Genomic DNA, 27,181 nt, shown 5'->3' on the forward strand with positions numbered 1-27,181 from the left:
TTCCAAAAAGAAAATTAAGAGCGATAGACAGTCATCTTAAACTTTAAGAGACTATTTTATGTTAAATTAATTGAATATGCAGTGAAGATTGGATGTGTCGGTGAATACAAAAAAAAGAAAAAGTAGGTTTTTACATTCGCGGAATCTACCTGGCAAGAAATGCGTGCAGAGTGACTCATGCTTCCGACAAAATGCAGGAATATCGACATTACAGGTCCAATCATTTTCTCCTGGAGACACTTGCAGGGTTTGCACAGGCTCCACCTTTTCAAGCGGTTCAGTGACCTCACCAGTGGGCTGGATTGTAAGGGTGGGATTTCCAGGCTTTCAGAGAGCGCTGTGTATTCCTGCCTCTATCCTAGGATCTATGCGGCTTAAACGACAGCAAAAGACGGACTGGCTGTACCTTTGATAGCTATAGAAAAGACCTTTATACACACTGCACACTGGATCCTTTTTCTACATGCGACTCCAATCGGAATAAATAATTGAGGAATGTGGAAATTACAGAATGCCCAACAGCGCTGGAAAGAGATTTAAACCCACCAAATACATCCCAGTGTCCACTGCTGCCACACTCCTTGTGGGATCGACCACTTTATTTTTCGTTTTCACGTAAGTTTGCATCGCTTTTTGTTCTTATTCGCTGCACGCCGGGGCTTTTTATACACTGAGTGTTCACTGATCACCCAGACAAGATGGGATTTGCAGCTCGAAGTTTGCACGGGTGGATTCAGTCACTTAGGTAGATTAAGTGATTGTAGAGGAGTGTGTCTGTCCCAAAGGGGAATACTGGAAGGGGGTTTGTAAAGAGCAGCCTTGCGATCTTGCCTTCATGTGCAGCATCGGACACATCATTCAGCCGTTTTGTTCCTGCAAGGCAAACTTCCCATAAAGCATGCAAGTTTAACATGATCGTGCCGGAGACCACAGCTTTAGGCCGCAGGTACTCACTTTCAATTGAAGAAATGCCGCAGGCAGTAGTTGATACAATTAAAATGGTTGCATTGGCCCAGCAGGCGGTTGTGTTTGATTCATGCACACTCAATTGGGGTGGCTGCAGAGTCACACAACCTAGCCAGAGGCATTATAATCCTCTCAGGTTTGAGGTTGTCGATGTGGAGTCCTGCAGGAGCTCCCAGCCACCGTGTCTCACCTGATGTGTACACAGTAATCTAGTATCTTGCTTGGAGGAAATGAGGATTAAAGTGCAACCTCTGACCGAGGCCAACAGGTCCCCTCAAAAGCAGATATGAATTAAGTTCAAGTGAATTTCTATTCTCTGACAAGCAGGTGACAGTAGTTCATCCACACCAGCTGCAATCAGGATGATTACATTGTCACGCAGCCCATCAGCCAGCGTCACAATCATGCCAAGGACCCCCAGGTAGGACGGCTATTGTCCCATCTGATGAATTGTCCCATCCGTACTCTTCATCTGATGAATGAAGGGAGATAACAGCAGAGAGAGTGATGTCTCATCATTCCTACATTTACCCTTCTGCAGTGCTAACCCTACAGGTGAATGGATTATCAATGGAATCAATGCCATGCTTGATAAGGACCCCTGAGCAAGGGGGGTTGGAAATCATTTTGGGAACCTCTGACCTGGATTTAGGACTGTGGGGATACATCATCCAACCTTTATCCAAGGCAGGATCTGCCAAAAAGATATTGCTGAATGTGATTCCTCACCTCCAATAGTGCAAAAAGTATCACTGTGGCTAATGGGAACACGTTGAGTGTGAAGAGGATGTTACTTCATTTGCATAAGAAGCCATATTTATCATTTTCAATGTAGATTTTTAGTTAATATGTACGCATATCCATTTATAGCTGTTGTGGATCTAAGGTGGAGTGTACCATTAAATCATTTGCTGCTTTGTGACACAAATCTGTGTTGGATTCAAAAATGTGATTAAGTGTGTGTCATTCACATGTATGAACGAGATTTGTCCAACCTGGAGAAATGCAGGAAGACGCAGACAAAAGACGCTTTAGCTACACCCTGAGTGGGTTTGCACTCTGTCTCAGGTCAGCGACTGAGACTGAAGGAGACATATGGTGTTTGCGGGTAGTGTCGGCAGGTTGGATTGTAGCTTTAAAAATCCCAGCACTCCTTGCTGTTCGGTGGAGGGCTTTGGGTAAGCAAATGGCCTGATTTACAAGTCTTGATTTAGAGTGAACGTGTTGTGATTTAATAAGAGATTTGCATTTCAAGCCATGTTATTCACAATAATCTGCTACTCAGACATTTTTGTTGAATAATATTAGTTCTTCTTTTGCTGGGGTTCACTTCAATTCACACATTAAGGTTCATCCTCCAGCAGATGGTTCCAGGGTGAGGATTAAGACTTTACTCTGTTGCTCCTTCATTTCCCAGTAAAAGGTCCAGGGGATTCAGTCTCGTATAATGGAACCCCCTGGGGAGCAGTGAACTAGGCCATGCCTCTTCATTCTCAAACACACATAGAGTCCATTATGTTGAACCCAGTCTAGTCTTGTCTTTGGCTCCAGTGCAAAGCTACACATTTATTAATGCGAGCCAAAGAACAGTGGTACGCCTTTATCTTAAATGAATTAACCAGAATTACATGTATCAAGTGTAATGGTGGGAACACTCATAATTTCTGTCGCCAATTTCGTTTGGCAGCCTCACGCAGGGTTAAAACTACTAGTCCCTTATATACACTCCTACAGCAGAGTGCCAGGCTCACAAATCTGTTTTTATTCCTAGGCCACAGTATGTTAAAGGCCTCACTGTTGCCAACAGGCCACTTGGTGTCATATGGGCAATGGAGGATGAGACCCGGGGCCAGCACTGGCTCACACACACATACTGTCCATGGTGTGTCACTGTGTTTGGCTTACTGACGCCTGACAGTTTGTGTTTCCCACAGAGATTGAATTAGAACACATTAGTACAGAATTATTTATATCTCTACAGCATGACCACGACTCGCCACAAAAAATACGGATGATAAATTAAGCTTTTAGTCATGGTTTAGCCATCATAATGTTATCCCAGCCATATCTGGGTCTATAATGAGATTCTATTATACAGTAGCTTAGACCCCGCGCTATGTCTAAATTCGTCCCAGCTCTGTATGGCTGCACTGAAGAAGCTTTCTGTTACCTTTTAGAAATTCCTTAGAATGTCTTCATCACCGGCCTTGACCATAAGCCAAATGAGTAACCTGCTCAGGAAGCCGAATGTCCAGACGGGCTGTTATCATTTGTTGCTAAGCCTAATAGTCCATACTTTAGCGTACGCATGGATAGATGTGTGGAAACTTTCAATTGATCATCTGGACAAGACCTGCATTCAGCAGTTTCTGCTGAGTGGAGTTGAATTATGAGAGAGGTAGTCAGCGGTGGCAGTCGGAGCCAGCATATCAGCAGGCTGAGAGCAGAGCTGCACATGAGAACGGGCCCGGCAGGAATCTAATCTTCAGCTTCCACATCTGTTTCCTCCTTTTCACTGTATATCCATTCAATAGGACCTCATTCAGATCCTACTGAATGCATTGTTTTGCATTTGTGCTTCACTCAGAGGTCCTTGTAGAGACTTGTCAAGGTATTTCCGATTTTGTTTAAGAGTGCAGAGTTGTCGAAATAAGTGAACGAGGGGGATGACAACCACGATACACTGATAAAACAGGTGCTGCTCTACTCAACCTTCTGGTACACATATGGCACCCCTGATGGTTCAGTGTAGAACCATTTAACATGGTTAGTTGTATACAACCTCTGTTGTAGAGACCGATTCAAAGAGAAAGCGGCTATAGGATACAGCTGAGCCTGGAGCCATATTATTAGCTAAAAAGTGTAGAAAATATGTTATTTATCCTTTGTATGAAACTCCATTCACATTCAACACATGGTCAAGTCCAGAGGTGTTCCTAATCTCACACTTGGCTCCCCCCACTGAGGTTGCAGCCCCCCCTGCGCTCACCCGGCCCTCCTTCGCTCGGCTGTGTCCACGTCTTATTAATTGAAGGTCTAAAAGCATAATTGAATGTTGGTTCATTGATCCTAATCCGCATCCTGCGTGTGATTATGTATGCTGAGCTGCTGTCGTCTTTTTGTCGAGGGGTTCGGCAAACAAGCTTGTAAACATTAATGCCTTGCTACTTGGTATTAGTGTCCATTAGAGCCTGTGTGCTTTCCTCCTGTGTGGGGCGTTAGTGGCTTTGAGGCGTCACATGTTTGACTGTAGTTAAATGAATTGTTGGTTTAAGTCGCCCTGTTCATGCTCCATGTGCAAGTCAGACCATCCCGGCTGCTTGTTTTAAATATTGCTCGTGTGATGTTGGTGCCGATTTGTGTTTAGTTTGTTTATTTAAATCAATGATTGAGAATATATTTGCGATGTCGCAAGGGCAGCGAGTTTCTCAGGAGGAGGAAATTGCCAATTGACATGTTATTAATATGCCCTAGTAGCTCTTTCAGTCTCTGTGCTCATGAACAAGCATCTATCAAGCCTAGAAACCAGAGAATCTAAGCCTCCCTGATGTGATATTCATGTACAGCATACTGAGAAATGAGCAGGACTTATGACATGCTGGCACAACTTTAACCTCCTAATAAGCTTTATGAAAATATTCCACGATTCCCATGAGAGCAGCAGATTTCAGCTCTTAAAGGAGACATATTATGCTCATTTTCATCTTCATAATTTTAGTTTGGGTTACTACTAGAAAATGTTTACATGCTTTAATGCTCAAAAACACATCAGTGGAGTCTATTTGCTGGGCATAAATTATGCCAACGTGTGACATGGTGAGCTATTAAAGGTGGGATCTCGACGAGACGTTTCAAGGAACTTCAGGAGTGGTATTTTCTGTGGGCGAGAGGAGCTGCTCTTGGCGCAGACTTTGGCCTTTTTAACTTTCAAGACCTTCTACATGCACAAGAGAACCTTCATCACACACACGGAGAAAAAAAAAAAAAAAAAAAAAAGCATAATAGGTCTCCTTCAAGGCGAGCTCGTCACAGTCTTCAGCATGTCCTCCTCAACTTGCTCTTAGACACGTTCACTGAATATTGCTGTTCTGTCATCACACACTGTCACAGCAGGAGGTTTCAGCCCCTCAGCTGAGGTGAATGAGGAGCCATACTGTCTTCACATGTCACACAGAGGATAAAACTTTCATAAAGCTTGACTAAAAGTAGCCGGTAGATGTACAAGATCACCAGGGCCAAGATATTCCCTTTGCCTATTGATAAAATCCATGTTGCGCAGTCTCCTCTTGGTTTGTCGAGATAACTGCTGTATTTTCTTTACCGGGGATAAAACCAGCAGCAGGTCGGTGCGGTGTGGCTAGCTTTGTCAGATAAGATAACGATGTAATTTCCTCTGTACTTCTCATCCATCAGCACCTCGGAGCGAGGGCCTGGAGATTGACAATTGAAGTGCAGGGTTGTGTCACCTATGCTTTCAGAAAGTACTTAAGTAGATGGACAACAATGAATGCAGAACAGGTCTCATTTCACTTTGAGCTAGTGCAGAAGATGAGGCCACAGGTATAAATTGGCCTTTTTTATTTTAAGGCTGTGTGGGTTTTCTCTTTTATGGTTAATTTTCATTCTCATTGTGGTTTATGGTTCACCACAAGGCACGTTTCCACCCTGCAGGGTCATCGCACGTTGTAAACCAAACCCCTGCTCATGCAGCTTCACAGCCTTAAAGGATAATACTAGTTTATTTCAGCCAAGGCGTAGTTCCCATAAATGTGGCTATTTTGGCTCCATGGGTCTTTTTTGCACTCTCCACCTCCGTTGTAGACATTCAGGGAGACAGGGACACCTGAAACGACCAATATTTCTGACTGCGTAGGTGTCTGACTGACTATTTTAATTCACTTTGAAGTCTTTACAGTTACAAATAGTCTCTCCTCGTGTTGTGTCCCATCCCCCGCTGTCCTGATTTCATCAGTGCAGAAGCAAAATTCCTTTGACATGACTGTTTCTTTGATACCGTCATGTAGCTCCAATCTCAGACACCTTCTATTTAAATCCATTAGACTTGTGTTTTGTCTATTCCTAAGTTAACTATAGCTATTATGCATTCATCATTTGTAAAGACTGGTCTGGCCCTGAGATTCAGGGGGTACCGTATGTATATTGTGATCACAGGTCTCTCCTTGGGGTTTTTGGCACGATGTGCGTCTGTTTGCATGTCTATAACAAAAAGAATGCTTACTGGCCCTGCTAGCTGCATGGCTCTTGGGATGGTAGGCTTGGTTTCTCTGTTGGTCAGTCAACCATTTTCCTCCAGACTGAAATATCTCAACTATTGGATGGCTTGCCATGACATTCGGGACAGACATTCATGGTCCCCACTGCGCTACTGTGCTTAATTGCAGCCTTATAGAGCCAGCAGTCTAGACGCATCTTGTTTTTAGTCTTCAGTGGTGGATGTCATTGCCAAATGTTTAAGCATCCTTAAGTGCAGCTTGAACGTCATGTAGCTAACCTCTGTGGTAGGATTCAGTAAATAAACCCCAGTTTCTCTGGAATAGCATAAATGTTTTCATCTCATTTGAAAGCAAAACAAAAAAACTATTTTGGAAGGAGCATCTAGTAAATCAGAGGGAGTGAATCTGAGACGGTTGTTACACATGCCATGGCTTTGATCTGTTGTGTCAATGTTGTACATCGGAGTGAAAATGCACATAGAGATAATCCTGGATGGATTCCGTTGATGTTTATCTGATATCAAACAGTGGAGACAGCAGGAGAACTCATGGCTCTTAGTCCAACGGGAGCTCAACATGTCTGAATCCTTCAGAATTTGAGCTGCTGATTGTTTGACGGTCTTGTTTCTGCTCTGATCAAATGTGAGTTTCAGACAAATTTCTTGGTGTAATTATGACAAGTGTGGTTCTCACGAGACGTCTAAATAGGATTCTTTTGGAGCAAACCGTTACAGAACAGCTAACATCCAAGATGCACGCACACACAAACCAGTCCTGTCCGCTGTGGCATGGAACTGCCATATATCTGTCGAGCCGAGGTATGTCCAGCTGTTGTATCTCCTCAGAGTAAAGCTGTTGAGTAGACGTTCTCATTGGGGGGTCAGGAGTCCAGCAAAGGTTACTTTGAAGACCCCTAGGGGGGCAGCAGAAAAATAAAGTCGTTAATTTTGTTTGTCTATTCGTGTTATCTCGATGATGGAAGTACTTTTGTGCTCACTTTGTGTAGACGGACCCAACCTACAGGAAAGTCAGTGGTCAGTGTACAAAGGCAAAATCCTCATCTTCCCCCCATCAATGTTCGAGGAGGCCTGGACCGCTGGCAGAGCTTTCATACAGTCCGAGCAGTCTGTCTCCATTGGTATCGATGAGTGACAGAGGCCAAGAGAATAAAAGGCCAAGTCTTCTAATCTCATCCCATCCCAGCCGCCCTGTCACTGCTTGACAACTAGGTTAAGATAATGCTGATGGATCCTCTTCCCTGGCTCATGACGGCGCAAACGTGAGCATGGCGACTGTACATGCCACGCAAACCGGTGCCGAGTTTCAGTTCAGCAAGTTTTACTAATTACCATTTTCCCTCTGTAATTTTCAACAAAATCAACAGATCTGTCATCTACTCTACAAGCCCCTTTTTTCGACACGTAGTAAGCTTGTCGAGCTGTACTAAAAAGCAATACTTTCCTCTTTCTTTGCACATTTTTCAAACAGAGCACATGACCATATGTCTTTAACAGATCATTGTTTGCACAATTATCATAAATTAATAAAAGCGCAAATACGCTAATCTGCAACAGCAGATGATACAGAATCCAAATTGCGTATCATGTTCTTAGCGTGATTTTCAGGCACATGCTGAGCTTAAATAAAAATCAGTGTTTTCTAAAATTAGCCCGTCCGATCCTGTGTTTTTTACTTTTGTTGCACTCTTTTGTAATATGTGTGAATCAGATAAATTTGATACGCCTTGAAGAACAGGAAGGAAATGTATTATATTTGACCGAGTGTGTCATCTGTACGCAGGATCAATAGAGTTAATTTTATTTTCCCACTGCAGCTCATGACTGTGTGCCTTTCTCTATGTCTATTTTAAGTCCGTTTGGTTTCTCTGAAGCAGTGACTTTCTGGAGCGCTGGTGCTTGCCAGAAAAGTAAATTGTGCCTTGTGATGCCATAGTTGAGCTAAATGGATCCATGTGGATTCAGTGCACAGCAGTGTGTGGGCGAAAAGTGCGGGAAAGTGCAGCGAGGTGCTCTCAGAGTTTGCTGTACTCCACCACCCTCCCACCAGCCGAATAAGCCCAGGCTGCCTGGAAAGTCTCCTCCTGGGGAACATGTGGGATTAATTTAGACCTCCAGCCTCTCCCTCCATGGGTGTCTCCACCCTTTTTCCCCTCATGTTGTTTTGCCAGAGAGAGACCATGACTGGTAATAAGTAGAAACAGAGCTCTATGTCTTAACACCCCCGGCTGGAGTGGCTTTCTGAGAGATCAAGGAGTCTGTATAGCAAGCTGAGGCTCCCAGTGTTTACAAGAGCGAAGCAGTGTCCATCTCTGGGACACAGAGGAAGACAGGCAGATAGACTCTGTGATTATAAGGGCAGGTCTTCCGCATCTTTGCCACTATTTGAAGTAAGCGGTTGTAGAAGTCTGTGGAGATGAGTGGGCACAGCAAACAAAGTCAAGTACGACTTTTTCAGTGGTCACACACATGGTAGAAACCAAAATTTACATTCCCTGGATGGTCAGAAACAAGACTCCAAATGAATGATAATGTTGCTCTGTACCTGGTGTGTAAATATGCAACCATTTGCTTAAGTTTACAATATCAACTTTCTCATTAAACTGTTGCAGCAATCTTAAGTTATTAATGTCAAAATCTTTCCCCAGAAACAAACGATAACCCTCCAGGTTCAACTTCACCTTCTCTGTCTGCTGTCGGATTTTCTCCACCTCAATTTGCTTATTAACCTCCAATTTGTGTTTAAGCTTTTCATGCTCCATCCGCATCAATAGAAGTTCTTTCTGCTGCCCGAAAGTTAACCCGTGTGTTGGGGAGGGAAATGCCGTAGCCACCGGAGGAGGCAACTCTGGATCCCCTGTCAAAACCCCTGATTCGACGTTTTGATTTCAAAGCCACTTTAATATTTTCTTTAAGGGGCTTATCGCCCACAGCCACTGAATAATGTTGAGCCAATTTAGGCAAAGGCTCTTTCGTGCATTTATCCAAAGTCCTCGGACGGAGCAGAAATAAACGCTTCACTTTCAGCCATTTCAACAAACACACTTCTCACTATCAAACAAAACAGGTCATGATATGTCAGTGTTATGCTCACAACAGCAAAACAAAAGCAGTTATTACAGGTTAAAGCTGCTATGATTAACATTTTTATGTTAACAATGGGTCAAAAAAAATGTGCGTGGAAGGGCTTGCCTGTGGTGATGAGCCCACAGAGAATTACTAGCTTAGACTTACTAAAGTGTTCAAAACTCAGATTGAATGCTGATGTTGCTCTGCATCTGTTAAAAATATAGTTAAAGCAGGTTTGAATGCACAGTGATGTAAAAAATAAAGATGTAGTGTGATGACACCATGAAATACAGCCGTGTCATTGGAGCTGTCGTCTTCACTGTTATAAAATCAAAATATATTCCGAAGCTTAACACTCCAAGCTTGTTGTTGTGATGTATCCGTTTGGTGGAGGTGACTTTCTATAAATAAAAGTGGTCACTTTCATCTTTTGAAGCCGTGGATCCAGGGGCTCCAGGCAGGTTCTCCTCTGTTAGACATTTGGCCAGTCCCTTTGTAGTTCACTGCAGAGGCTGCCTTATACTGTCTGTCATATGCTATTATTTCACACCTCTCGGGACATTTATATTAATAGTTAAAAGAGCTTGACCTGCCAAATGTCATGTACTCGTAGATAGAAACTCCTTTTTTGTTCGTAAACATATATTCAAATGTGTGCAGGCCTGAGTGCCAGTCCCTACAACAATACAAGAAGGTATTTTGCTCTGACATTCAGGGAATTGTTTCTGTTATAGCTTTTTCTTCTCAGAAGCTGTTTTCTAATGAAAGGACAGACAAGTTCAGCATGTTGTGCATTAGCTGCTTTTTGCCTTCCACTAAAGCTTTCATCCACTCTCCATCATTCGCTCTCATATTTGAAATTGTAATCGAACTCTGCTGGCACCAAAACACATATAAAAAAGGCAAATGGCGATGTTGTTTTTTATGCTAGACCAAACATTGTTTTTTCAGCCCACTGCCAACATGCTACAGTTAGAATACAGAGACAGGAAGTAAAGGTCGGCCACTGTACGCCAACCAGTTACTGTGCAATCCTTATGTCAAATGTCTGTTTAATAGTATGGCATCATGCTTGACAGGGAGGATATTTTGAAATTGGGTTAAATTCACAATGGACAAATGTGTTCAGCCCGCAGGTCTTTACCATTCTCTGTGGATTCCAGGTCCAGTTCCACCTAATATAAAGTGTCTGAGTGTGTCACGAAGAGAAATCTCACAGTTTGAATCTTGAAGCTTTTGACAGGCGTGTGGACTCAATTTGAGGTTCCAGGTCATCCGGATGAAATACTTGAAGTGACTTGTCCCCTTGGAGTGTTTTATTTAGCGATTGTTGCTTTTACAAGACAGTAAAAGACACCCACTTATCCCTCTGTGCTATTTTAGTACACAGTTTGACAGACAATACAAAAATGTGTAGTGAATTAACACTCCTGGTGGTGTGGAAGGAAGTTGTTGACCACATCTGTGACAGAGGCTGTACTCTGCCGGAGAGAAGCCAGCCAGCTCTGTGGATTTCCTCTGCTACACTGTTTTCTTTGGCCCAGCAGTGTGTGAAATTGCAGAAAGGCTTGCAGTTTTTGACTGTTATCCATATCCAGCTGATTAAGTCATAGTTGCACTATCTTTGACTGAAAAACAAGGACAGGAAGTTTGACTTTGGACTTCTAAGCAGAGAATTCTTCACTTCTCACTTGTACTTCTTTGGAGAATGATTGCCAGCGACATACACACAGAAGCTTACTCCCATAACTGAACCGATAGCAGAACTGTTCCTTGGCTGTTCCCTTTTTTCCATGTGATATGGTCAGTCACGTACTTTATTTTGTTGAGCTGGATGGTTTGGTTGGTTCAAAAGTGAAAACTAAACTAATAAAAGTGGAAGCTACAACAACCAAATATGTTAGAATAAAATAAGTCTGATTTGATATTTTTCCTTAGCATTGTTCTTGCATCGTTTTGTATGAGTCTTTATTTCCATGTCTATTTGATCATCAAATTGAGATATTTCTGTATGTCCTTTGACATATACGATGCTTTAACATTCTCAAGTTCATACTTAAAACCCCTTTACAGGATTCTCATTTTAAAATGTGTCTGCTTGAAACATTCGCCTACAAAGTCAGCCGCAGACGGCGTTTTCAACCAACTCACGGAGCTGACATTAGCTTGGTTTGATAGCGAGCTAGCTTAAGCTCATTAAATCTGCCGGGACAGGTGTCGCTTCAGCCATTTAAAAAAAAAAAAAAGACAATGGCCGACTAGAAATGAGAAGCCTGCTCTTGTCTACTCCTGTCTGAGACCAAAAACCTATTGTTTGAATGGTAAATCTGACGCCATTATCATTGTAAACAGCCTTTTTTGCAGAGATAGGGGAGCTTGACAGGCGTAGCAGTGTAACTAAGGGGGGATGGGGCTTAGTGAACATTGTATTAGACAGTCTGGATGTTTTGTAAGGCAGCGTGCCATGTGGCTGTGCAGCCTTAAGTGCTTTGGGTCCTCTATTACTTGAAGGAACTTCATCCTGCCTTATCTGCTCCAGGGTGAGGATGTTTTCTGTTTGTTTTGCCTCTTGTCTCCTGGGAAGTAAGTGAAATTGTCGATCCTGAGAGGTGGGCTTGATTGTCTAGCCACTCGGGCTGCAGATGGAACCACAAAGCCTGACCTTTAGGGTAAAACAGTCAATGCAAGCTCAGACCTCACTCACTGGCTGTGGTGTAAGGCAAAACTGTGCTCTGGCAGGAGTGCAAAATATCAATAGACCTGAAGCCAAATGAGTGATGAACTAAAACAGAGCCACACCACAGTGCCATTTTATTCCAAATTTGGATCTTAGTTGGAGTCTTTATCCAACCGCACAGGCAGTGATCTAATTCAGCGACCTGGCTGCGCCCAGTTAGTTCAGCAGCCTAAAACCATTTGATCAGAACTGACATGAACAGCAGACTTTGTTATCCTCAAAGTCTGCTGCACAGCACCCCGCCCCCATCACTACTGCCACCATGCATTCTCAGCAGTGTGAATAATTGCTAAAGTCCTGATTAAACTGCCGTGGAACTATTAGCTAGCCAGCCAAATCCAGCTGATCCCTCAGATTGTTTTAATACTACTCCCTGTTGACATCAGGGCCACCCAGAGCATCAATCACCAGGTGTAGGAGCACACCTACTGCCCCTAAGTTTTAATACCTCATAACTCACACACAATAATGGCTCTAAATGGCAGAGTGACTGATAAACGCTTCAGTATTAGTGTGACAGATCAATGGCTGGCGAACACATCTTTCCACTCGGGGTGCCATCCCTTCAAGCTGTGTGTTGTGTGATATACAGCATCTGCGAATGTGCAGCAACAGCCTTATTTACCAGACGGCCCCAAGTGGGTCGTGTTGAGGTTCCAGTCAAATATTTACTCAGCTCAGTATCTCAAGACCTCTCCCCTTCCCTCGCTCTGACAGAAACTCCACTTCAGTTCCTCGCTGCCCACAGAAGTTTAATAATGCAGCAGTTATAATGTACCTCTTTGCATTATTCCCACGGGCACGCTGGCTTTTAGCATCACTGAATATCGGGTAGGATAACCTGTGAATCTCAATTGGTTTGTTTTATCGATCTTTATACAGGGCCATGCACGGCTCGGGACTCGGTGCCCTCCTTAATTCATTTTACATTCTGATCCTGCTCGTCCACCTCTGCCGTGAGTTTGGTGAAGATGACGGCCAGCGTCAGTTTGCATTTTTCTCCCAGCTGCACTCGCCTCTCTCCTGGTTAAAATCTAGCCATTGTTTAAGGAGGCTGCAGTTGTGTGGCATTCACAGTGACAAGTCTTCTACAAACACCTGTGATGACTATACTCATATCTGTCAACCCCAGGGCAAGAAGCCATGACTGAGTCTCAGTGTTCAGTTTGTGACAAGCTAAAATGTTTAAGGAGATGCATCTCATCTTCTCACTGTGGCAGGTTAAAGCTCCCCTGATACGTGCCTGTGGGTTTAGCCTGCCTTGCGAAATATATCTCGCTCCATGTTAATGAAATCAGAGCTTATCTGCGACGAGGCCCGGCGTCCCTCGTTCCTCAGCATATTTCTGCCTGCACTAATGCGCTGGGCGCTGCAAATTGAGAATTTCCCCCTGAGTGTATGTGCAGATTGTTATTAAGGAGTCTTAGGTCTTCCCTGGAGACTTCCATCACATCTTAACTTTTTTGAAATTTTACTTTCCTGATTTGAGAAGTTCAGTTTGTCAGATGTACTTCTTGGACAACTCAGAAAGTTTCAACAGTTTTTAAATTCTTTAGCATTTTGATCTATTTCTGGCACATTTCTGAATATTTTAGTGAAAGTAAAATACATTTATCCGATGTGATGAAGCCAACTGTCTGCCAGTGTGTGCATTAAACAAGATATATTAATTGCATCAGCCGTGGTGTGCAGATTTGAACTGACCTGGGTGTTTCAGGGATATTTTAGGAGCCGCAGTGCAGGAACTGGAGAGATGAGCCACCGGGGAGATGCAACTCCCATCAACAACATTGTGACTGATTGATTGAAAGCCCCAAATGAATGGTTTCCCGAAACTGGAGGAGGAGGAGCAGGAATCACAGAGAAACTGCTGAGCAGTCAGAAAGTACACCTGGCTCTGGGAAGTACCAGCAGCACAAACAATTGGTCAGGATAGTGCAAAAGTAGCAACGGCACAGCTGTCTCAACCCCTGAGCTAAGTAAAGACCCACGGGCCCGTGCGACGCAAGCTAAGCTCAAATGTCAAGTTTCAGCCTGAACCCTTGAAAGAAGTCAGCTCAGCTCTGGCAGTGATGGACAAGGAGTTGGTGGTGTTGTGTCTGGAGTGGCTGACAAAAGGTCTGTCCCACAGCATGGAGTGACAGGGCCTGTGACAACAGCTGCCCGGGAAGCCTGCTTTCATGTGGCATGGGCTGAGGTGTGGTGGCAGCTGGACCAGGAGAGCTCTGGTACAGATATGCAGAGCTGAGGCTTAAGAGGAGAAAACCGATAAACCAACATGCAGCATCCTGCTTCTACTGTAGATTCCCACAAAATGATATTTTTAAACCATCACTGATGGAAATCAGAGCATCTGTCTCACAATTTCAGGAGCCTTTCGTGATGTTAATCATGTTGACTTTAACAAATGTGTCTGTCTCTGCTGTCTGCAGTCTGTAAAATCTTAGTAATGCAAAATTTGTTATGGTAAAAAGCAGAAAGAGACGTTTCACATGGGAGAAAATCACAGTCCGTACAGTGCACTTAAAGATATCAATGGGCAGCTTTGTATATGTACAGTAGATTAAATATTTGTTTAATTTAAGCTCTGTATCAGAATGGGAACATTCACATGTACAGAATAGCTTTTTTTCCCCCATTGCATAACATAACACCTACGATTTTATATGTAGCTTAATTGTATTAATTATGTGTAAGTGTAACTGTTTTCATGCCAGTACATTTCAAGCGTTCAGCGCTCTCACATAATTGGATTCCTGGCAGGGAGGAAAGGCTTCTGAAGTGGCAGTTTTATCACATAACACCCGTGCGCTGTTAAATTACAGGACAGGAATAGCAGCATATTTACTCATATTTGTACTGTACCTCAGAAAAACAGCACGTTGGAGTCAATTTAGTTGGATTGCTTCCCAGAGACTACAACTGTCCAATTTTCAACCAAGGACTGATACCAGCACTGTATGTACATAGAGATCAGAGGAATATTATGTCAGGCTGGAGTCTACCATGTGAACCGGGCAACTTTAGGCCAAATGGCAGCAGAGAGGCAGGTCGGTGCCTCTAATAGACTCTGCGGGTCATGCTCCAGGTCATATACTCCCATCAGACTTCTACCTTGGCATGACCTCGCACTTTGTATACACCTACATTTATAAAGACTCATGATGCTTTGTAAAAGACTTTGATTGCATTGGACACGAAATGCCTAAACAGACTTTGTTGTTTCACATAGCCTGTGAACTTTTAAGTGCTTTTTTAGAACAACTGTGATTAGCAAGGACATTACGCAAGGCTGCAGGAAAAGTGTTATATGCTGTGACCCTCCACACTTCTTTGCGTGCCATTAGTATAATCACTGTATAATCACCTCTCCATGCCTGGCGGGGTCAAACTTCAATGTGACTTAGCCTTTCGGGGCTTGTAGGAGCAGTCGGACATGTGATGCTGTCTGCCTCCAGAGCAGAGTTGTGTTTTGCAGCAGTGTTTGCAGACATGCGGCTCCACCCTGAGAGCGGTGTCGACTAGGAGGGAGTCTGCTGGTGCTGCCAACACATTTTTCAAGCACTGTCGAGGTGATGCCTCATGGTGCGCTTAATGAAGCACATGCAGAACAAGCGGGGGTATTGATCTTCGCTCTCATGGCTTATGCATGAAGCTGGAGCTAATTATTTTCTGATATAATCTGAGACTATGCATCGGAGAAAGTTCACGAAGGACTGAATCTTTTTTTGCCCTTGGTTCGTGTCAGTAGCATACACGGTCAGGCTATAGCTATATTTTTATATTAACAATGGAAGAAATAATTACCTGTGACATGAAAGGTGTCACTCTTAGTGAAGAACCCACAGGAATTTGTATTAAGCTCTATGGCACATTTTAGCACCTTGCAGCTTATTGTTTTGGTTTTACGAGCCACCACTTCACAGTTCAGTCTGATCGCTCTTATCCATCTTGTTTTCAGCCTTTACAAGATGCTGTTATCAGCAAAAAACTATTCTGATTATCCCACTGTGTACATTACCTGCCCAGCACCAAAGAAGACAGACAAAGTTAGTGACTAGCTGTTGAACATAGCGGAGCTATAACAGAGCTTTGCTGGATGTGTACCTAGCAACTGTTCCCTGACATGTAAGTTATATATACAAGTGCTGGGATGTAACTAAGTACATTTACTCAAGTACTAGTATCAGAGTAATTGTGCTTTAATTGAGTATTTCTATTTTAAGCTACTTTCTATTTTTACTCCACTACATCTCAGAGGCAAATGTTGTACTTTTTACATCACTACATTTGCCTGATTGCTTGATTAGAAGTTACTTTTCAGATTACACGTTTCCATACCCTTCCTTTCAAGTGAAAACAATCTCCAAATGTGGTCATTTTGAATGTGAATATTTTTGATAAACTGAAACTAAAGTGTCCTGAATGGGTTGTTAAAATGTTCTCCTGTTTTTCTAAGCTCATGAGAAAATGACTTTTTAGAGATGCGTGGTTCTCATGGTGCGTTCAATTTGAACTGGGAAGGAGGAATGTCCGCGTTCCATGTTTGCAGTTTCAACTGGAATGTCCCTTGAAGTTGTATTTCTGACTCGGAAAGTTGGGCACACCACCAACTCCGGAGATGTCTCTTGTGCTCATCAATGGCTGTGAAAGCTTTAGTTATACTGTTTACTGGCACTTCTGTCTTATTTGTATCTCAGTCTTAAACACAGTATTGTCCAACTTCTATATGTGGACATGTTGCTCCGATGTTTATATGCACAAAATTATTTGATGTGAAAGAACAAATTTCTGGTCATTCGTAGCTCCGACTTCTGACTTCCAAGGTAACTGGAGCACACCATCACAGGACAGCGACACTACAAACATATGATGATCTGAGAGAAAATGATGTATTGCTGTAGATTATATAGCCAAAAGTCAATAAAGTAGTTAAAATGAGCTCAACCATAAACATCAACAGCAGTAAAATGAAACCTATACGTTAATGTGGCAGTAATATTCATCCTTAAACATCAGATATAACAGGAAAACACCGGGAACATTTTACTGTACAATGAGTAACTTTACTTTTCTGCTTTAAGAATATTTTTCTGATAATACTTAATTCCCTTTACTTTGTAAGGTTCTGAATGAAGGACTTATTTTAGTATTTTCCCAGTGTGGTTCTATTACTGTCACTGAAATCAAGGATCTTAACACTTCTTCAACCGCTGAGCTGAAAACATTTCAGTGGTGTGTTTACAGCTTGTTGTGCTGCTGCCCAGAAAATCAATTTACCTCAGGTTAAAAGATGATGCAGTTATTAACCACCAAAAAAAGAAACATGAATGACACAGAGAGTCTGAGAAACAGCATTGATCCTCCGCGCATATACAACTCTGATTGGCTTTGCGAACATCATAGAGACTGCAGTGAATGGTAGTTTAGTAAGGGGACGAGATTAATTTGATGCAATGAGGTGCAGTAAACATTTGTCTGTCACACTCCCTACAGCCAAGAGGAGCCACTTCACCCCTCTGTGTCAGGCAGTGCCTCACATCGAAGGCTTTCTGTCACAAGCTCGTCAATCTGTAACCGGCGTTTGGTCATTTTTGGCGCTCATCATCTGTCAAACACTGTTACAGAGAATGACATGTGTCCTCAGCTGCTCCCGTGCCTCCAGGAGAAGAGCAGACGTAAGGTTTGAGTATAGACGTGCAACAAAAATGTCTGTTTTTTAGTGAGAGGCTGTAATATCAACGCATTAGTAAACCAGCGTAGAGACAGAGCCGCTGTTGTCCTTATCTGCCCCGCATACAGACCCTTAATGCATGATAAGTGTGTTTACTGCTCAATCGTGAGCAGTGTGTGTTACTGCTTTACATTCAATGTGTGTATCAGAGCCCAGAGAGCCAGCGACAAGGGCTGCCATTCAAGCACTTCACTGTGCTCATTTACAATCTGCTCTCCACATTGCCAGGCTAAGTGGTGACTGAGTGAGGCCTATTTTTAACTCCCCTCCTGTAACTGGAGCACAGCGCTCTCTCATTGAAATGGGTAATAGGGCTAAAAGGCAGGTAGTTGTCAATCAGCAACTATGGACGAATAGTTGTCGTCAGTGGTCATTTTCCATCTCCCTTTTCCTCTTCTCCTTTTTTTTCCAGACAAGTGGCTCAGTTTTTTTATTTATTTTTTCTTTAAAACAATAGCGTGGCAGTTCTGGGACCTTCACTTTACTATAAATGCTGCTTCTGGGAGCATTTAATGGTTTAACTTGGCTTTGAGTCCCATGAATCTCAGTAGCTCTTTGGGCTCACTGAGCTGGCCGCCTGCCAGCCCTTATCTTCAAACCATATCCAGAGGACATTTTTATCACTCTTCCATGTGTACAAACCCAAGTGCCTGACATGGCCTGGTCAGTTTACTAAGCAAACAGCTCTGATAAACTTTTTATCTTCCTCCACTCGAACATTTCAGCCAACTACAGCATGAGGTGTATGAAAGTGCAAGCATTCATAAATCTTGGGACTTTTTTGAGGCGTTTACTTCTTGGAGACATCCCCAGCTGTAATTTTCTGTATTCACAGAGTTCTTCCTTGCATAAGGTCTAAGCACCTGGTGATCATCAGTCGACTTGTAATGCCTGGCAGTGGCTGTGACCTGTCTCCACTGGGTATGAATGGAACAGATGGGCCCGGGGCTTAAGTAGGGAACTGACTCTGCTGATGACACCTGTGCATCATGGAGTGTTTTTCGTGCTCCTGGAGCAGCGTGCGCACACACACACACACACGTACACACACACACACACACACACACTGATCTCATAATGTAGGCTGAGGTCGGATCAGCCTCTGCCAGATGGGCATAATTAGTTGATGTGACTGTATCAAAACGCAAGTGTTTAAGTGTCATCTCTGCGTATTTATACAGACACAGCAATCTGATTGACTTTCTATGTACTAGTGCTCGCCTAGCACAATTCAACTAGTACATTGGTGATGTTGGGTCTTAATATTAAAGGCTAATGCTGACATTATTCTAGATGTTTCTTATGTGTAGAAAAATCCTGTTTAAAAAAACAAAATTAACAATGCTTCAGGCAATTCCTCATTTTTTTTCCCCCGACTTCCTTGTCCTGCTTGTGACTCAGCCCCGAGCCGATTGCTTCCACTGAAGATGTAAATCTTTGAAAATGGGCTGCAGTTATAGAGTATGGTCTCATTCATCAAAGGCTCAGTAATTTACTTTAACAGCCGGGCAATGTAATTTTAGCAAACTTCGACACACATTTGCTGTTAGTGATTGACTCAAAATAAACTACAGTTCCCATGTGCATCATACAACAATGGATATATATGGTAGTGCTGTCAGTTTTTATTAGAAATTTGAACTTTCACTTTGATTCAGGAAAATTTTAAATATTCTAAATGAGAAGACCTGTTTGACTTTGTTTCCTCATAGCACTGAGGAAGGCCTGTGGTGCTCTTCTACTTTTGAACCGACTGAAAAGTCATTTAGCAAAAAAAACACTTCATTTCAAACAATGAATGCTTAGATATCGGAAAACCTCTACCAAGCCCATAAGTCATCTTTGCTGAGTCACAGTGGAGTGTACTGAAAAAAACAGCACATTATTGATTCTGGGATGCTAAGACGGTAGCTCGTCAAATAGAGACGTTTCTGCATTAAGACGCTGTGACACAGCAGTTTGAATCAGTCTGAATATTTCAGACTTCCTCGTTAGCCTATAATGGAGATCTATTCTCCTTTTACACCTGCTGTGTTTCTGAGGAAATGGAGTGTCTTAGCAGCACTCTGTTGCTCTGGTGCTGCCTGTCTGTCTGATGCCAGGGCCTAATGAGGCTTGCATTATGCCACAGCTGGCAGAGGCCCTGTCCCAACACCGGATACTGACTCAGGAGGATCAGGGCTCTGCTGGAGGCTTGTCTCTTTCTTGAGTCCACCATCCAGACTGTTGCACTTTTTATAGCTTACCAATGCCCAACACACACACACACACACACACACACACACAAACACACAGCTGTCTATGTGCATGTATTACATTTATTTGAACTGTACAGCTATTATTAGCTATGATTTTGGTATTTCAGAGCTCCATCACATTAGCCTCCCAAAATATCTTTATATATCATCAATATCTAAACTCAAGGTGGTCTCAGTAGCTTCAGTTAAGATTTCTCAAGGTCAAGTATTAACTTGAACACTGAGTGTGAACAAAGCATTTTTGTGGAATTATAATGTTTCTAGATTGAAAACATAAATATTGATATTCATTTTTCAGTAAAATTGCTTTATTGTTTCTTGCCAATGAAAAATAATCATGGATCCTGCTCCGCCCTGACTGTGATTGGTTGCCTTTATTGCGTTCTCCAAGTTGAATTCAAATTGTTAACTCATAGTGTAGCATGGTTATGACTTTTCTTGCGGTTCTGATACAGCGGCATGTGAGCTTTAGTTTCCCTTGTAAAAACACCAACCTCTTCAGCCTCCTTCCTGCTCCTCTGCTGCTGCTCCTCTTGGGGTCACTCATCCTCCAGAGCCAGAGACACTTCAGCTTCGATAGTTGAAGGAGTTACTGGGGAAACTACAGCTCACAATCACTGTATCAGCTCCACTGCTAGCTGTTTGTTTTACAAAGCAACAGTAAGAAAAACACAGACACATTATCATCAGGTCACCACTGAAAGTACAGTTAGTACAAACCAATCAGAGGCAGAGACGGGTGGGTCTTGTAAGAAAAGCAGTCAATGTCATTGTTTATTCCTCCAAAGGATTGTGTAGCTTTTATGTGAAGAGCACATATAGTCTGTAGTGTCTACAAATGGTATATTCCCAGTACAGTACATCATGTTTGGCTTTGAGAGGCTCATCCAATGGAGCTCAGTGGGAGGCTTATGTCCAGCCTTGGAAGGACAACATACAGGATAACACACTGCTGATGCCCACACCCCCACACGCACCTGCTCCAAGTCATGCTTATACATTTGCACTAACACAGAGACACACACACACACAGTTGGCAGTGGCTAGTTATCATGTATAAACTGAGTCTCTTGAAAAAAACAGCGGCAGCTGGAGAAACTGGACACTGCTTTGCAAAGCAGGGTTGACCAGTAAAATGCAGCAGGTTGTTGTAACATTTTGTCCCATGCTGTACAGCAGCATGAATAAGATAATGTTGCTCCAGAGCCAACACTTTCGCTCCTGCGAGGCACCACAGCAGTTCAAATCTTCGATGTAGCACAGAGGAAATTAGGGAGGGGAGGATAACAACTTACACAATATAAACAAACAGCAAGAGATTGACACTACAATTACAGCCTGTGTTTCCCCGTGTTGAAAAATAAAACCTTGCAGCAGGCGTTTAGCTGAAATGATAACCTTTTTAGCCGCTATCCAATAGATTTCATTTCCAAAGCTCCAGCTAACCTCATTTGAAATTATGATATTGAGGCCTGGTAATGTTGGATTGTAATGACTGTTGCCACTGAAACGGCTAATTGGTTGCAAGCAGCAACAGAGTCGCTCTTTGCAAATTGGATGACTTTTAAATCACAGTTATTATTACCTTCTTGTTAATCTTCTGCCTTTCATTTAATAATGCATCGATTGACATTTGCTTTCATGGGCCTGGGAGGAATTACTGTTGTAGCTAGTGTCACATCTGCGTGTGAGTGTGTGTGTGCCTCAGAGAAGCACAGGTTATGTGCCACCTTGCATAATGGCTTTTTTCCATTCTTTTGTAAAGCCAACCATCTCAGCATTAAATTGTTGCAGTCGGTCATCAAGAGTGTCAGCAGGCTTTAAACACTGGTGTCCCCCTTGGTGTGGGTTATGGTCATTTTATTAGATTGACCCCACAGGGGCAGAGGTGAGCTTCGAGGTGGAAGCAGAAGCAGAGTCAGCATTAAGAAAAAAAGCAACAAACTGTTTGCTTTGTGCTAAACTCCAAATATAGGCATTTAAACACAAAGATGCTCTGACATATCTCACGCTGTGGCACCTGACGGCTTGAATAGACAGAACAAACACACACAGAGGAGTTTACAAAACAAGCTGTTCTCACACAATACAGGGGCGAGCCGAGGGCAAGGTGCTTAACTAAGGCTTCAGCATGTTTTTGGCTATGCAGCTGTGAGTGTGTATGAACTGTGACCTGTCACAGCTATAAAAAGGTGTGAAGTCATGGCAAGGTGACAGTGAATGCGAGGCCTAGTTTTCCCTGACTAATCCCTGCAGGATGGGACGCCTGGCCCGACATAATCACAGCGCGGTGATTATGTCCCTATTACTGCCCATTGTATCAGCACATTCTGCCGCTGTATAGAATATTATCTGCTGTTTAGTGGACGCTTTTATGCAGTGCACATTTCTGGAGCCACCCATACCAAATATGTAGGCACTCTCCTGGTGCTGTAATGTACTGCTTTTATCCAAAGTGCCCTCATTAGAGGGCATACATATTTAGTATGGTTGGCTTTAGGATAATGGAAACACTATCTTTGGGAGCATGAAAGCAGTGCAAGATAAACCCACCTAAAGTTAGTTTACAACATTTCTACTGGAGGGACTTCAGTCCAGTTTTACCTTGTTGCCAGGCAATCAGGGTCTAAGAAGGGCACAGATCACCAGCCTTTAATTTAGCACTACCTGACTGCATTGAGCGTGTGTGCACTACCCATTATACTGAAGAGGAACGTGTGCCAGTTGCAGCAGCTGTTGAATCTTGGCTTGATTATAATGTTGTTTACTAAGTGTGGATTTACTCATCACTAAATCTATATGGGTTGCACCACACAAACTTTTTAGAGATTGTTACTATATGATTACACTTGTTAACTCCCAGTTGTAATGTTGAATAGCTAATTGAAACGACTGACAAAACTTGCTTGCTAATATCTAATTTGACCAAGTTTAAATCCACCGTAATGCCATCCATTGGTTTGTGGACTACTGTTCGACGTTGACGTCTTGGGTTTTTTTTTAAACCAAAAGTGACCATATTCTAAAGAGAGGGTGGAGCTGGGGAGCATATCCTGATTGGATTTGACTGATGTCCCACGGACAAGCCGTGGTAGCAGCTTGTCAGTCATAAGGTGGCCACGCCCCAAAGCATACCCTGCTTTATCGTCTATTTACTCTTAAATTGCTTCATAATTTGCTAATATGAACATCATGCTGTGTCAAAGAAGACTTGAAACTAATGATTGAGTCCATAAACTCATTAGGAAACTGTTTACTGAGGTATTAAATCAAGTGAGAAGTCTCCTTTAGAGTGGTCTGTATGTAGGATGTAATGGTACCAAAGGCTTGCAGCAGTGTATCACTCGAGTACACAAGAGTATATATCCTGTAATGTGTCATCTGCATCTAATTAATTTCACTGAAATGTTGAACCGAGTCACACATCTCACATCAATCGTTAATTTCTACTGTAGCCGCTGTTAAAAGTGATATCATGAACACAACCCAATCAAACATAGCAGGGTCCTTGAACTAGCTCTGGGCCACAGTGTAATTAAACACGTATTCAGAGCATCTTGTAGTGGTGTTGTCAGAAAGGGCTTTGCGGTACACAGGCAACTGAATGTGCATTGATTACATATTGTTAAATGGCACTTTAGCAGTCTGACTCAAACAGGACAAGTTCCTCTTACATTTGGTGGCTATAAATAATTTACAGCCTTCAATGGAAAAGTCTTTTTGTCTTTGTTAGACCGGGCTGTGATGAAGGGACCGCTGTGAATTGTGTATTTAAATGTACTACAAGGAGCTTTTAACTGGTTATGAAACAGTCTCAATTTAACACAGATGCCTCTATATGACCTATATCAGCAAAGGAGACCGTCAGCAAGAAGACTGGCAATTTCTATATAGCATAGCTCATACTGCTTTTGTCCACAGGGGTTCCTTGTAGCTGCTTTTAAAAAAGAAGAGTTTATAGTCACAGCTTGAGGGGTCCCTTTAATGTAAGATTGGTAGTAGGGGATCCAAATCCTGCCATGTTGTTTCCTCCACCAGCTCTGAAAAGTAATTTGCTTTGCTTCATTAGGTGAGAACGGGATGGTGTCACTGCTGGTGGGAGATGGATGGCCATGGAAGATGGCGTCCAATAAATTCCATAAATCACACATAAATAATGTTAGAGGAAACTAGTGGCTGCTGATGCAGTGATAAAGATAAATGTAGTGTGTTTCACTGTAGCAGTTTACAAAGTTTTTCAAAAGTCACAGCCAAGCCTGACTTTACCCCATTAGGGTTCAATTAACATGTGTTTAAAGGCTAAAAGCAGCTCAATTGGTATTTAAGCTGCCGATAAATGATTCTGTTTTGTGCAAAGATGTCTCATAATAACATATATCTTAACAATTTTCGACCCTGCTGTGTTGGCAGTGTGGTACCAGCATTGAGATCATGGGACACTAAAATGTAACTTGGATGATTTTTAAGAAAAAGGTCACTGTAAGGCTGTTATATCACAAACAAGTCCGTCTAACCTACTTTTTTAACAGTCAAATGTTTGTCCTTTATGTATTAATTACTCAGAAATGGTGCTACTGCTTCTCACAGGCCCCGAGTTTCCTACTGTGGGTTGTTGTTTCTGTGGAAAATGTGTCAGATGATTGCTGTACTCCTCCAGTGAAAATGTCAGGACGCTCTCTGACCATTGAGCTATTCCACTGTAGGGGTAAGACATTTGAGGCGAAGTCCTACTTGTTTCAGCGTCGGACAAATGTTCCCTCACCCCCCGGCATTAAAGCATGAGTGTGCAGGTAGGTGGAAAGAGAGGAGAGGGAGGATGGAAGCAGAGGAAGATGAGAATAGAGGCTCTGTGTGTTTTCCTCGACGCTGCGAGTAATCAGAGCGACTGCTTGTACCAGAGCTCTGCACGGTAGCTGTTCATTACCTGCGGCAATTGTTGTCATGAGCACTATGTTAATAGCTTATATTGATTCTCTTCGTCTTAACACTGCATTCATAATAAAGTGATAGAGGCAGAGAAAATCTCCCTCTTCTACTCGGCTGTTATTTTCTCACCAAGCAATTTTCTGCCATTGTTTAGGTAGTATTTGTTCTACATAATGTATGTGTGCTGCAGCCGTTACCTTTGCGCTTTTTGGTACCGTGAAGCCATTAGATACAGCTTTTTCCAAAGACACCTCACAGCAATGGGAATAATGTTTCTGTAACCATTAACAGAAGTGTCACGGATGTTTGATAAGGATCAGCATATCCCTGATCGTGCTGATCAGGGAGGAGTAGGATGACCTTGATGTGCATGTTCGAGGTGTTTGACCTCACTGATAAGATTATATTCCCACTAAAAGATCCAAGAGGAAGTAAAGGGCAACACACACCAGCCACACCATAAAGACAGAAGAAGGAGTCAACGTAGCATAGATTAGATAGCTAGAGTAAATATGGAAGTCGTTGTTTCTGGGGGATTACACAGAAAACATTAGCCCTCTGTGTCTATGATGTACAATAGTAATATTTACATGTCAAAATTTAATTTTCCATAAGTGATTTAATATGGACTCTAAATATCAGTCGCAAATGGTGGGTGGTAGGGTGCTGCCACACCATTCCCACATTAGGAAGACGAGGAAGATGCATGTCACATCTCTGCTGTCATCTTATTAGAAAGCCACATGTTGCTGGACTGGTCTTATTTAAATGAAAAAGGGGGCTGTGTTTTTGAGGAATGGCTAAAGTCAGTCTGAACATGGCCTTGTGGCTAAAGAACCTGGCTCCTCTGGTGCAAATGGGGCTGATGGTCCTGAGTTTTTTGAAAAAGTTCTCCAAGCCACGGTGTGATTAGCACGTGTGTCTTGTTTCCTGTGCTCAAAGCTCACTCAATTTGAAGACAAAGCTGAACCCTTCACCTCGAGCCTTGAAGTCACTCTGGTCACAATTGGCAGTTAAACATCTACAACGACATACAAACGGCTGTGTGTAAAGTTGTAGTACTGGCGGTGGGACCTCCCACCCATGCCGTCCCAGTAGCCTCTTTCTCCTACCTGCTGCTGGGTCGTCATATTTTCCACTGTGGGTTGAAGCAACAGACTATCCAGGCCTAATAGAGCCTCCATTCATTCATTGAACCAAGGGAGGGAGGTGGAGGCTGCACCCAGTAAAGGCTGCTGTTCTCTCCTCCTCGTGAATAGGTGTGGATGTAAAAGGTTCTGACTCATGAACTGTTCTGCGGCTCAGGAGAGACCGGCGCTGCTTATAATCCGGACTCCAGGGAGGTTATGTGGAATGAAGAAGAGAGGCAGCATTGTTGCTTGGAGACATACAGGCTATGGTCTGTCTGTGGTCGTTTTTAATGAGATCCTTTGTTCACATACGTGTGTTTACTGTAAACTCTTCTCCGCCAGTTAGTTGAAATGCACTGATGAGCAAGGTGTTGCTCTACTGAGGATCTCAAAGGAACACGAAAGGGAACGTTACACTGCTGATCCAATATGCTTCAACATGGGAATCCAAACAAGTTTTTTTCTGATCAGATCCCTGGTGTTACAAATTGCCTTCATGCATATGTGATTTTGGTCCTGCACCCTTTTGCCCGCCTCTCACTATATGATTAATGGTTCAGGGATGAGATGAGTGCCTGTGGCTGACAGTGGAACAATTAATACCCCACTCTGCTGCTTCTCTCTGCAGACAGAGTGAGTCTGAGCCCCCCCCCCACCACCACCCCTCAGCAACTGTCAGAAAACTGCTGAACACAACGAACCAGGGTCAGTAAACAAGAGAAATAATCCTCTAATTAAATCTTTGTTGGCTGGAAAGTGGGAGCGTAAGTTATTTCAACAGTGTTTGTTCAATAGTCCAGCCAGGTAGTGGAAACGGATGCAAAAAAAAATCCCCGTTTCAAAGATCTTCAATCACATGATTGACAGAGATATCTTGAGAAGGGCCAGCAACACACACATACCAACACACACACACCACTGGCAGCTCTCTGAATCAGCCATAAGAGACACACTGTGAAGTCTCTACTCCAGTTGGCCGTCTTCCACCGTCACAAATTGAACGAGAATTGAATCTCCTCGTCTTTTTAACACTCACTGAAAAGCTGCATTACTTTGGCAGAGATGCAATTTCTTCGCATTTATTTATTTTTGCTATGCCTAAAAAGCCAA

The 27,181-nt window shown here is 42.9% G+C and overlaps 1 protein-coding gene across 1 annotated transcript in view; it reads left to right on the plus strand.

Annotated features, from left to right (window-relative positions):
* The first annotated feature begins 298 nt into the window (after positions 1-298).
* The window catches only part of zdhhc8b (zDHHC palmitoyltransferase 8b), a 68,360-nt gene continuing 41,477 nt past the window's right edge, over positions 299-27,181 (plus strand). The window contains exon 1 of the mRNA XM_084361021.1: positions 299-615. Coding sequence (XP_084217147.1) covers positions 512-615 — 104 coding nt within the window. The 5' untranslated portion in view covers positions 299-511. The remainder of the gene's footprint in view (positions 616-27,181) is intronic.

Source organism: Pagrus pagrus (assembly GCF_965226575.1).
Source record: "Pagrus pagrus genome assembly, chromosome: 8".
NCBI classification, from domain to species: Eukaryota; Metazoa; Chordata; class Actinopteri; order Spariformes; family Sparidae; genus Pagrus; species Pagrus pagrus.